The 12,419-nt window shown below is 60.8% G+C and overlaps 1 protein-coding gene across 5 annotated transcripts in view; it reads right to left on the minus strand.

Annotated features, from left to right (window-relative positions):
- Positions 1 to 6,059: 6,059 nt before the first annotated feature.
- Positions 6,060 to 12,419, minus strand: part of DOK7 (docking protein 7) — a 35,009-nt gene continuing 28,649 nt past the window's right edge. Inside the window, exons 8-11 of one of the 5 annotated variants that reach the window (XM_036853790.1) lie at positions 10,229 to 10,271; positions 6,758 to 6,877; positions 6,474 to 6,580; positions 6,060 to 6,293 (exon numbers count right to left, since the gene is read on the minus strand). In XM_036853790.1, the coding sequence (XP_036709685.1) occupies positions 6,165 to 6,293; positions 6,474 to 6,580; positions 6,758 to 6,877; positions 10,229 to 10,271 (399 nt within the window). In that variant the 3' untranslated portion in view covers positions 6,060 to 6,164. Of the gene's footprint in view, positions 6,294 to 6,379; positions 6,607 to 6,757; positions 6,878 to 10,228; positions 10,272 to 12,419 lie in introns of those variants that run through there. The other 4 variants (XM_036853788.1, XM_036853793.1, XM_036853792.1 and 1 more) reach the window with 4 other exon arrangements.

Genomic DNA, 12,419 nt, shown 5'->3' on the forward strand with positions numbered 1-12,419 from the left:
CTGGGTCCCATCTCACTGTGTCTGCTGGGCCAGGGGACTTCAGTCTCAGGTGAGGTGAGTGGCTCCAGGCCACTGTGCCAGCTCCAAGGCCCCTCTTCCGCCCCCAGCCCCACCCCCCCGATCTCTGGCATGAGATGGAGGAGGGGCTGGTGGGCTTGGCTGGGCCCTCCCTGGTCTGGCGCTTTAGTTATGGGGTAGAGACGGCAGGGCAGAGGGGATGGTGCCCTGGCCTCTGACCTGAGCTCCTGCGCCTGCAGGTCAGGGTTGGGAAGAGCCCGACAGCCTGTGGGGCTCCATGTCCAGCGAGAAGGCCCAGTTCAGGGTCGGGTCCACAGCACGCGTGGTTCCAAGAGGATCCACCGGGCGCTGTGTTCCCGTCTTGGCCACGTCTGATCTCAGCTTCAGCACTGGGGCCCACCAAGTGCAGATACCCGTTAGCCGTTCTTACAAGAAAAGCCAAGGGTAACGTGCCAGGCCTCTGTCAGGGCACCGTGAACACGAGTGGGGAGGTGGCCCCATGACAGGCGGCTTGGGTGCAGCCTCGTTCCTCCGTGGGCCGCTTGGCCCGGCGCCAGGCCTGTCCAACACAGGAGGTGGCCCTACCCTGGGCCTTCATGTCATGTCTGCCACCGGCCCGACCGGCTGTTGTGTCCCTCACAGCCCTGGCCAGGCTTCGGGCCGGGCTGGGGCGACTGCACTGAGACACCTGTCGGGCCCAAGGGAGGACTCAGTGCGGGGCTTCCAGGCTGCTCCTGGGAGCTCAGCTCTCAGCCACGCGCTCGGGCACTGGGTCCCGCATGTGCACGCACGGCCCAGCCCTCAGGCTCACGCTTGGCCCAGGACGTGGAGGCAAACAGGGGGTGACCCTCGGTTTACCCTCGGAGGAGCCGACAGCCTAGAGGCAACTCCTGGCTTCAGACGTGTGCAAGGGAAACGGAGGGGCCTTTACTGTGGTTTGTCGTCGCTCTGGCCCTGGAGGAGATGGGTGAGGCAGAAACCCCCCAATTCAAGGGCAGTGGCTGCACTGTTTGATCGTAGCTTCTAAACGATCACTTCGAAGTAAAGGGGTGTTCGTGTGAGGGCACAGACATATGCCTGAGGCTCAGTGAGCTCTCACACAAGTGCTGGGGCCCCACCCCTGCTCAAGAAGTGCAGGGCCCCGGCCTCCCCAGGACCCCCTTCCCCAGCACTCCTCCTTCCTAGAGCTAACCACTTGTGCATGTTTCTAAATCTGTATATTGGAACCTAATCCCCAAGGTGATGGTACCAGGAGATGGGGCCTTTGGGAGGTGATTAGGTCATGAGATTGGAGTCCTCATGAAGAGGATCAGTGCCCTTACAAGAGAGACCCCAGGACTCCCTCACCCCCTTCCACTGTGAGGACACAGCAAGAACCAGGAAGCTGGCCCTACCAGATACCAAGCCTCCACAGCATGATCCTGGACTTCTGTGAAAGTGAACGTGTGCTGTTTTTAAGCCCCCAGTCTATGGTTTCCTGTTACAGTGGTCCAGGTGGACTAAGAAACCACTCTCTTTTAGTAAGGTTGGATTTCCCTGTTCAAACTTCATAAACATGCAGTTATAGTGGGGGGATGTGTCTGTGTCTGTCAGTGTGTCTGTTTTGTGTGTGTGTGTGTATGTTGTCTGGCTTCCAGTAGATGTGCTGGTGAGGTTCAACAATGTCTAGCAGAAATTTGTTCCTTTTCGTTGCTACGTAGTATTCCGTTATGGGGGTGTATCACACTTTGTTTTTACTCCATTCTGCTGTTGATGGACACTTGAGTCGTTTTCAGTTTTGTACGTAACATCAGTTAGAAATGGCTGTGGTGAACATTCGTTGGGGGGTGGAGCTGCTGCCTCCCAAGCACCTCACTTTCCTCCCCTGGGTTTCTCTCAGGTGCTTTAACAAGGTCCCTGTTGATGGGCAGTTATTTCTAATGCATTTTTTCAAGATAAGATGTCAACATAATAAAGCCCACAGCTAACATCATACTCAGCAGTGAAAAGCTGAAAGCTTTTGCTCTAAAATCAGGAACAAGACAAGGATACCCACTCTCACCACTTCTATTCAACATACTATTGACAGTCCTAGCCACAGCAATTAGGCAAGAAAAAGAAATAAAAGGCATCCAAATTGGAAAGGAAGAAGTAAAACACTTCTTGCAGATGACATGAAATTATACATAGAAAAAACTAAAGACTACATCAAAAAACTGTTAGAACCGATAAAGGAATTCAGTAAAGTTGCAGGGTACAAAATTAATATACAGAAATCTGTTGTGTTTCTATATACAGTGAAAGTAAACTACCAGAAAGAGAAATGAAGAAAACAGTCCCATTTATAATTGCATCAAAGAGAATAAAATACCTAGGAATAAGTTTAACCAAGGAGGTGAAAGTCCTGTACACTGAAAACTGTAAGACACTGATGAAAGAAACTGAGGAAGACACAAATAAATGGAAAGATACTCCATGCTCATGGATTGGAAGAATTAATATTGTTTAAATGCCCATACTACCCAAAGCAATCTATAGATTCAGTGCAATCCTCTAAAACTTCCAATGACGTTTTTCACAGAAACAGAACAAACAATCCTAAACTCTTTATGGAACCACAAAAGACCCCAAATTGCCAAGTCAATCTTGAGAAAGAAAGACAAAGCTGGAGGCTTCATGCTCTGTGATTTCAAACCATATTACAAACCTACAGTAATCAAAACAATATGGTATTGGCATAAAACAGACACATAGATCAATGGAACAGAATAGACCAGAAATAAACCCACACTTATGTGGTCAGTTAATTTACGACAGAGGAGCCAAGAATATACAATGGGGAAAGGACAGTCTCTTCAATAAATGGTGTTGGGAAAACTGGACCACTATCTTACACCATGTACAAAAATTAACTCAAAATGGATTTAAAAACGTAAGACTTGAAACCATAAAACTAAAAGAAAACAGTAAGCTCCCTGACATTGGTCTTGGCGATGATTTTTTGGATCTGACACCAAAAGCAAAGGCAACAAAAGCAAAAATAAATAAGTGGAACTACATCAAACTAAAAAGTTTCTACACAGCAAAGGAAACCATCAACAAAATGAAAAGGCAACCTATGGAATGGGAGAAAATATTTGTAAACCACATAGCCGATAAGGGGTTAATATCCAAAATATATAAAGAACTCATGTAACTCAGTAGCAAAAAACCAAACAATCCAGTTACAAATGGACAGAGGACCTGAATAGACATTTTCCCAAAAAAGACATACAAATGGCCCACAGATACGTGAAAAGGTGCTCAACATCACTAATCATTAAGTTTTGTTTTTTGGTTTTTGTTGGTTTTTCTATTTTTGGTCACACCTCGAGGCATGCGGGATCTTAGTTCCCTGACCAGGGATTGAACCCGTGCCCCCTGCAGTGGAAGCACAGAGTCCTAACCACTGGACCACCAGGGAATTCCATCGTCACTAGTCATTAGGGAAATGCAAATCGACCACAGAGGGACATCACCTCACACATATTAGAATGACTATTATTAAAAAGACAACAGATAACGAATGTTGACTAGGATGTGGAGAAAGAGAACCCTTGTGCACTGTTGGTGGGAATGTAAATGGGTGCAGCCACTGTGGAAAACTGTGGAGATTCCTCAAAAAATTAAAAATAGAACTACCATATGATCCAGCAGTTTCACTTCTGGGTATTTATCTGAAGGAAGTGAAAACACTAACTCAGAAAGATATCTACACCCCTGTGTTCATCCCAGCATTATTGACAATTGCCAAGATATAGAAGCAACCGAAGCGCCCATCGATGGATGAATGGATAGAAGATGTGGTACATACATACAATGGAATGTTACTCAGCCATTAAAAAAATGGAACCCTGCCATTTGTGACAACGTGGATGCACCTAGAGGGCATCGTGCTAAGTGAAATAAGACAGAAAGACGAACATACGATCTCACATGTATCTGGAAACTTAAAAAAAAAAAAAAAAACCGAACTGATACAGAGAAGAGACGTGTGGTTGCCAGAGGCGGAAGGTAGGGAGTGCATGATGCGACGAAGGGGGTCAAAAGGCACAAACTTGCGATTATAGACTAAGTCACAGGATGTAACGCACAACACGGCAACTCTAGTAACAATACTGTAGTGTGTCCTGACAGCTGATGGGAAGCTGGTCCTCAGAGTTCACATCCCGTAACTCTGTGAGGTGGTGGATGTTCACGAGACTTACTGTGGTGATCATTTCACTGTATGTACAAATATAGAACCATGACGCTGTACACCTGAAACTAATACAATCTGTCAATTAAACCTCAATAAAACAATAATAAGGCGTTCTGTCTGACACTGATATTCCAGAATTAAGACGCTAAACCCAGCACAGCACTGGAGGCCCCCCAGCCTCCAGGGCACCTCTCTGCCGGATCTGTGTCCAGCGCCCTGCACAGTCTCCCTTAGGCCAGCTCAGGCCTGAGGAGGGTCCAGCCTGGGGACCTGAGGGCACAGGGCATGACAGGACATGAGGGGAGTGGGAAGGGCAGTGATGGGGGCGTCACTGCAGGGGTGCTGGGCCAGGGATGTCCCTTCCCTCTCAGCAAAGGTGGGGAGCCCTTCCCAGGCTTGAGTTGGTTGGGGTCCAGGGTCCCTGAGACCTCCTTCCACGACCACACAGTGGCCCGTGGGCCTCACCCCTGGTGGCTGCAACAGCTTTGCCGAGGTGACCCCAGTGGACTTGGCCACCAAGTGCCGGCTAGCCGCCCCTTACAGCTCTGGAGGAAGGGCAGGCAGTTGTCTGCTCCCCACTTGGCCCTGCGTGGCCGCCCTAGCTGGCTTAGCCCTAGCACCCCTGAGCCTCGCTGGCCGGAGGGCGGCCGTCATACGTCAGGACAAACCCCTGCCCTTGGCATTCGTGCTCCGTGGCCCCTCCACAGCCTCCCGGCTCCCCGACCGCCCCTCTCGTGGCGCCCTCGGCCAGGCCTGGCTGACCCCGCAGGGAACTGCTCTGCTTCCCATGACCATGTTGCTCCAGGTGGATGCCGCCCAGGACCCCTCGGCCACCCACAGGGCCGGAGGCGGGCGTGGAGGCCCTTCCTGGATGCCCCACCCATCCCTGGCCCTGTGTTAGCTTCACGAAAACTCAGCAGGCTCACCGTATTTGGAAAACAGGAGACCCCAGACGCCAGCCACTCAAGGTCACTGGTAAGGCCCGGGACCCCTAGTTGCCTGTCCCCGAGCTGGGCGTGCAGCCTGCCCAGGGCATGGAGGTCGGCCCCCCTCCCACCCGAGGGAACCCTGACACAGCTGAAGCCCCGGACTGGGGTGCACTGGCCACGCTTTGCCCCCACTTGTGCCTTAAAAGGGAAGCCTGCTACCCTGGAGTCCCATCCAGGGCGTGTGAAAACCGGACCTGTTTGTTGAGCAGCCCCGGGGCCTTTGCATCCCACTCGGGATGCCGCCACAGGCTCGGCAGGGGAGGGGGACTGAAGTTCTAGCCCCACCAGCCTGAGGGACCCCCGCCAGGAGGAGGAGGTGTGGGGTGCAGCCGCTTGGGCTCCCCACGGGCAGGCTAACCACGGCTCGCTGGGTCCGGGGTGGGATCACGGCAGGAGGCAGGGAGGGATGGGTCTGCGTGGGCCCTGGTCGGGATGCCCAGCAGGCAGAGCAGGGCCCCATCTCATCTCCGAGGCCAGGGTGGGTCAGCCCGGCTTGGCGAGGAGGACAGGAAGCCCACCGCCAACTCCAGGAGCTTCCCAGCATCCAGACTCCCATTGGCCAGCGCAGCCGGGACCACCGCACCGGCTCACGGAGCCCTGGAAATGCTCTACGACCCACCAAGGCCGCAGGGAGAGCCCCACCCAGCCACCAGGGGTCCCTCCGTGTGTCCAGAGGCACGTGGCACGAGCCCTCACCCTCAGGAAATAACTGGCCGGGTCGACAATGGAACACGAGTGATTTTAAACCATTTACAGAACTAACTAAATGGGTCCCAAGAAGCGGGCAGTCAGCTGAGCGCGCGAGGGCCACGCCATCCAGGCGCAGGGCAGCGGTGACCCAGAGGGGACAGCGGGGGCCCTGCAGAGGGCGCCACGTGGTGGGGCCTGGCCGGGTCCCCCGTGGTTGGGGACATGCGTTTGGCTGGGACACATCGTCGTCACCGGGCCGCCGCCTCCAGGGAAACCGCGGGCAGGTCGCATCCCAGGACCGGAGACTGCTCGCCAGACGCCGCCTCAGGTCCACCTGGAGCCGCCCGACACCTGTCCAGGCGGCACCTCCCGCCGGCCTGGGGACCAGAGCAGGTGTCAGAGGAGCGCCCCGGAACCGTCCGCCCGCCCCCACCCCCGCCCCGGGCCCGGGCAGCGCGCCCACCCTCGGCTCGGAGCCTGACCGCCGGGACGCAGCAGAGGTGCCGCGGGGCCGCTCTCTCGAGCCGTCGGGTCGCGTCGCAGTCCGGCCGCCTCACCGCGGGGTCCCCTTCCGCCTCTGCTCCAGCGCCGGCAGCCGCTCCTCCCGGGCCTGCGCGTGCCGGGCCCCCGCCCTGTGCGCCGCCTCTGTGGCCACGATGTCGATCTGCGCGTAGCGGGAAGCACCGGCCCCTGCGAGCAGCCCCAGGTGAGCCGGCGGGGGCGCACCCACCCAGCGCACCGGCCAGGGCCTGAGCGCCAGCGTCGGGGCTGTGAGGGGGGTGCCCGCGAGCCCCTGGCCCAGGGCCGATGCGCCCGGAGCTCAAGGCCCCTGCGGACCCACCTCGGATGCCCGCGCCGGCCTCCTGGAGCTGCAGGCCTAAGTAGTGCAGCTGCTTCGTGGGGGAAGGGCTGGCGGGGACGTTCACATATGTGGGCGCCTCACTGCACGGCCTCTCGGGTCCTGCGGGGAGAGGGGCTGTGAGTCCCCAGGCGGTGGCCGAGGCTGAGCTGACCCCCTGGACTGTTCGGGAAAGAGCTCCCCACTGCCCACCCCTCACGCGTCCCGCCCTCCTCCTCTCCAGGGCCTGGGGAGCCTCCCTGACTCCCCCGTTTTCCCGGCCATCTTTTCCCACCCCACCCACGTCCCTCCCTGACCGGGGTGCCCCTGCCCCCCACAGCGGGCTGACCAGGGATGCCCCCTATGGCCCGCTGGACACACGTCTATCTTCAGCCCCTGGCCGCCCACCCTCAAACACCCCTCCCGGCCACTTCCTCCTTGGCTCCCGGGTGCCCTGCCCCTCCCAGGCAGGATGCCCCGGCCCTGTCCACGCCCCTGTCCACGCCCCGCCCCTCCCCCCCGGCTGTCCTCCCGGCTCACCCCATCTGCTTCAGGGACCCTCTTTGGACCGGTGAGTCCCCACAGAGCATCGTTCCCTGAGCGCAGGCCCACACTTCCATCCACTGTGACACCTCCTCCAGGGTGGCCCCAGGCACTTCAAGTCCCCTCCCCCATCCAAGAAACTGCCCCCTGCCTCCTGCATTTCCTAGAAGTCGATGGTTTCACTCAGCAAACGCCAACAGGGCTCAGGGCAGGTGCGACAGCAGCAGGGGTGGGGACCCAGAGTGCCTGGACGCACACCCAATCCACCTTTCCCCACCTGCCCGAGAGCTCGGCCTGTCGGGCCCTGGGGTCCCACAGGGAAGGGCCCCGGGGTCCCACAGGGAAGGGCCCTGGTGTCCCACAGGGAAGGGCCCTGGTGTCCCACAGGGAAGGGCCCCGGCTGCAGGAGACCAGGGTCAAGACCCTGCCGGGCCGTTCACTGGCAGCCGAACCACATGGGGTGGGGAGCCAGAGCCATGCCAGAGGGCAAGAGCCCAGTTCCTCCCCCCTCCCTGAGGGCTCCACCTCGCGGCACAGCCAGGCCTAGGGACTAGCACAAGTCCACCTGGCCAGCTCCCGGCCCCAAGGGATTCAGGGGCTGGGATTCTGGTGGGGTGGGATGTGGGGGGAGTGGGATTCCGGGAGGGAGGATTCAGGAGGGGGGTGGGATTCCGGGAGGGAGGATTCAGGAGGGGGGTGGGATTCCGGGAGGGAGGATTCAGGAGGGGGGTGGGATTCAGGTAGGGGGTGAAGCTCCCACAGGACAGCCTCTCTCTGGCCACCTGCCTACAGGTCCGGGGGAGCTGAGCCCCGGAGGGTCCTGGCTCTGCTGGCGCCGGGCACTAGACAGCCAACCAGCCCAAGGGGCCTCAGTGGGCAGACCCTACCCCACTCGCTGCCATGTCCTGGCACAGGGCACCACTGCGGGCACCACCTTCTGGAGGCCCGCACCTGCACAGAAACCTGTCACCTCGTCCCTTTACTGCCCCAGCAAGGCCAGAGGGGGTCCTACTTGCTCAGTGGGGAGACTGAGGCCAGAGAGACCCTGTGTTCCCAAGTCAGCCAGCCTGGTGGGAACGGCCAAAGCTGGGGGTGGGGACAGCAGCCAGAGCGGGCTGTAGCCGGGGCTGACCTGCGGCGACAGGGAGGGAAGGAGGAAGGCTTCTGCGGGACACAGACCCTCTCCCGTGTGACCCGAGATGACAGGCAGAGGTGCCCAGGGAGGCACCTAGACCGGGGGCCCAGGGGAAATCTGGGCGGGCTGCCTGGAGAAGGGGGCACACGCTGAGGGGTGAAGCTGGGGAGCGGGGGGCGGGAAGGCCTGCTTGAAGCTGGGAGGGCCCATCGGGGCTGAGACGGGGTCTGAGGGGAGTCTAGGAAGGAGGCCCGGCCTCCCGAAAGCTGAAAGGAGGGCTGTGGCGTGACCTGAGGTCACGTGGACAAGCTCCCCGTGACTCAGCAGCTAGCTTTAGGGCTGGCTCCGCATTTTCCACAGTGGAAGCAGGAGGCGGGGTGGAGGGTTCTGGGCAGCCCAGCATCTCCAGGGTCACACCGGGCAGCACAGCAAGGCTGCTCCGTCCCGCCTTGGCCTCTAGCAGCGTCTGTGGGGGCAGGGGCGCCCCTCTGGCGGCTGCTCCCCAGCCCTGGCTCCCCCAGGCTCCCCTTTACCTCCCATCTCCCTCCCTGATCCTTCAGACTGAGCCTCCTGCCAGCGTCTCGGGAGCTGTCTCGAATACCCTCTGGGCCAAGCAGAGATCGGGTGGGTCTGTCCTGACCTCTCCCTGGCCACAGGGCAGACCCGGCCCGTCCACACTGGGTGTCATCACCGCTCTCTGGCCACGCTGTCCTGGGTCTGATTCATCTCTGCTCCCACCAGACCCAGGGCCCCTCCTCCCCCAGGCCCCCCACCCCAGAGGAAAGGTTCCTTGTCCTCCGGTACATCCTGACGCCTGTCCCGTGCCTGTTCCCTGGAACACGCACTCTGGGTAAAAGGGGGAGTGGGGGGGTGGACAGCAGGCAGGAGGCATCCAGGACCATCTGGGCAGGATGCCCGCTGCCCAGTGTCATCAGGGAGTGGTCCTCAGGGCCCCATCCTGACCCAGGGAACCCTAGGCTGGCCGGCATGGGGCTTTCCTGTGGCCCCTGTCTGACCCTGCATGCCCATGGCCTTGCCCTTTCCTTCCTGCGCCCTCCACTCTGGACGGGCCTGGGCCTTGCTTGGCCCACAGGGTCCAGCCCCAAACCGGCACCATGCACCTCTGAAGAGGAAATAAAAAGACCCCGGCCCAGGCTGGAGGTGGCCTCTACTCCACCGAGAAAATGAGGCACAGAGCAGACCCCCGACCTCCAGCCACGCCACCCGAGGCCAACCTCCCCCGACTTGCAGCCTCTCCCAGCTTCCCAGGCCTTCCCCTGGGTCAGAGCCAGCATCTGCCCAGCCGTCACCTCTTAACGGGGCTTCTCCAAGGGGACCCCGCGTCTCCCCCTGGCTCCCTGCCTGGGCTTCCTCTCACCAAGGTCACCAATGCCCCTGCCCATTCTTGGGTCCCCGGACCATCATCACCTCTGTTCTCTGTCACCTGGAGGACAAGGTTCCCTCTTAAAGGCTGCGGCTCCAGGCCAGTGCTGACCCTGCCCGCTCTGACCACGCACCGTCCCGGGCAGGCTGGCCACGCTCGGCCACCTTGTCCTCGACTCGCTGCCTGGCCCCACCCCACCCCAGCCGGGGCTCACCCGGCTGCACACTGCCGCCCTGCTGTCCACTGTCACCCCTCCCCGCTGTCACCCTCCTCCCACGGATCCCCCGCTGTCACCCTCCTCCCACGGATCCCCCGCTGTCTTGTCTGGCACAGACTTTCTGGCTGGGCTGTGACTGCGGCCACTGTGACCCCACGTCCCTTGTCCCGAGGCTGTGCCAAAGCCACGGCCTACCTGAGTGCATCACCGGGAGCCCAGGGGGTGAGGCAGCAGCTCCCTAGACCAAGGAGAACACATGTCAGTCTGTCCATCCAGCTCCCGCTCACCCTGCACCCAGCCCAAGAGCCAGCATGCTACCCAAGAGCCACAAGGGGCCACCTGCCGGGGAGACCAGCCAGGGGCCCAACTCCTCTCCAGGGGTCCCTGCCCACCCTGACACCCACAAACCCATGTGGGACGAGGCGTCGGCAGCTCGGGCCTCCAGGACAGATCTGGCCTGGCTGCTCTGGTCGGTGTCAGTGGCCGTGTGTCACACGCTGCCAGCTGTGTGGCAGGGTTGGTAGCCGTGAGATGCACGAGGGCTGTCACGTCACCCGCCCCTGGCCCCGGGCACTGCCAGCCTGCTCTAAGCAGGGCACCGCAGTTGAGCCACTCCTGGGGGCCCCGTGAGATGGGTCAAGCCCCCCAGACTGCAGGGTGGCCACTTTGAGGTGCCTGATTGGAGGTGCAGAAAGACTCCAAGAAGGAAGGGGGTTTGGGGGCTTCAGAGCTGGGGGCAGTGTCTGCCGGCAGATCGGGAGGGAGGGACGGTGGCCCACTGCTGGCACATTCACTGCTGCCTGAGCCTCCATCTCCCAAACCCAGTAGGAGATGGGCCAGCCAGGGCCGGGGGCACCTGACGGGAAAGGGTCCAGCATCCCCGGCGCTTCTGAGGAGGGCAGCCCGGCAGTGGGGTCTCATGGGGGGCTGCGGGCTGGAATAAGGGTGCAGAAGCTTGACCTGCTCTCTGGGAGGTCAAAGGTGCTGCCCAAACTCAGGACACAGCACCTCGACCCTGGTCCCGGCCAGGCTGCTGGGCACCTGGGCTGGCCTAACCCATCACCTTGTGTAAAGGCCCCCGGGTAGGCTTGGGGACTTGGGGAGGGCGTGTCTGACCTCCAACACCTGGGACAAGAGCCGACTGCCCTCAGGAGCCCCCATCACTAACTGCTCAGAGCCCCACCCACAGACGGCACCTCCTTTGCCGGCGGCGAGTCCTGCAGGCACAGCGTCAGACCCAAAGGACGAAACCACGTGCCGTGGGAGATGAGCAAACGCGGCGCCTCCTGTCCCCTCCCCCTGGGGGCCAGGGCCAGGTGGGGGCAGGGGGGTGCACGGGGCCTGGGGAGGCGAGGACTCCTCTCTGGTTGCCCCCAGCCCTGCCATTCCTGGCACCTGAAAAGCCCCCTCACACTGCCCACCCCACCCCAGGGAGGGGGAGTGAAGCTGGTGGCCCCAGGAGTGCAGAAGCAGGTGTTCCAAGCCAGGGGTGCGAGGCCCACCCCGTGAGCTCCGGAAAGATAGGGGATGAGGCCGAAAGCTTCCTGCGGGGCTATCCTGGCGGCCCACCTGGCCGCACCCGGTGAGAGGCTCCGTGCCCCTGGGCCGCCCTGGGCTGCAGGGGAAACTGAGGCACACTCTCTTGGGGGCTAGGCCCTCCTCCTGAGCCGCCCCATCGCCTCCCCAAAGGGCCGTGGTGGTCAGTGGCCACTCCCATGGAGGGCCCCTCCCTCCTGAGTGCCCCTCCCTCCTCTGGGCCCAGGCCCCTGGCCACGCCCCCTCCAGCCCAGAGCCTGTCCCCTCCGACCGCGCCCGAGTCCTCACCTGGGCGGCCCACACTCCACCCCTCCCGCCTCGCCCCTCAGGTGGCTCTTCCCTGAAGTCCCGGCCATCGACCTCGGTCCAGGAGACCAGAGCTCACAGCCAGGGCACCCGCACGGGCCAGGGGCAGGCAAAACGCCCAGCTCCAGCCCTCCCTGGCTTCACATGGAGGGCAAGTCCCTCGGCCACCAGGGCCTCCACCTGCCCTGGTGGAGAGAGGGCCGTCTGCGGGCAGGGCCCGTGGGAGCGCAGCGGGGCTGGGCCTGGAAGACGAGGGCTCTGGCCAGAGCGGGCCGCCCAGGCCTCCAGGGCCGCTCCCCACAGCCCGCAGCACCAGCACCTCCCAGCCTCTTTCTTTCGCAACAAGGCTGGTGGGTCCCTCTGGGGAGGCGACAGGAGCGGTGTGTCGAGCCCCGCTGACAGGCAGCTACCGAGCACTTACATCCAACATCTCACCAGGCCCCTCGGGGCCCAGGCAGGCAGGACTGTCGTCCTATCCACGCAGGAGGCTCAGACAGGGGTAGTGAGTTGCTTGGGGCCACCCAGCCGGCGGGCAGGGCCCCAG

This window comes from Balaenoptera musculus, chromosome 5 (assembly GCF_009873245.2).
Source record: "Balaenoptera musculus isolate JJ_BM4_2016_0621 chromosome 5, mBalMus1.pri.v3, whole genome shotgun sequence".
Lineage (NCBI taxonomy): Eukaryota > Metazoa > Chordata > Mammalia > Artiodactyla > Balaenopteridae > Balaenoptera > Balaenoptera musculus.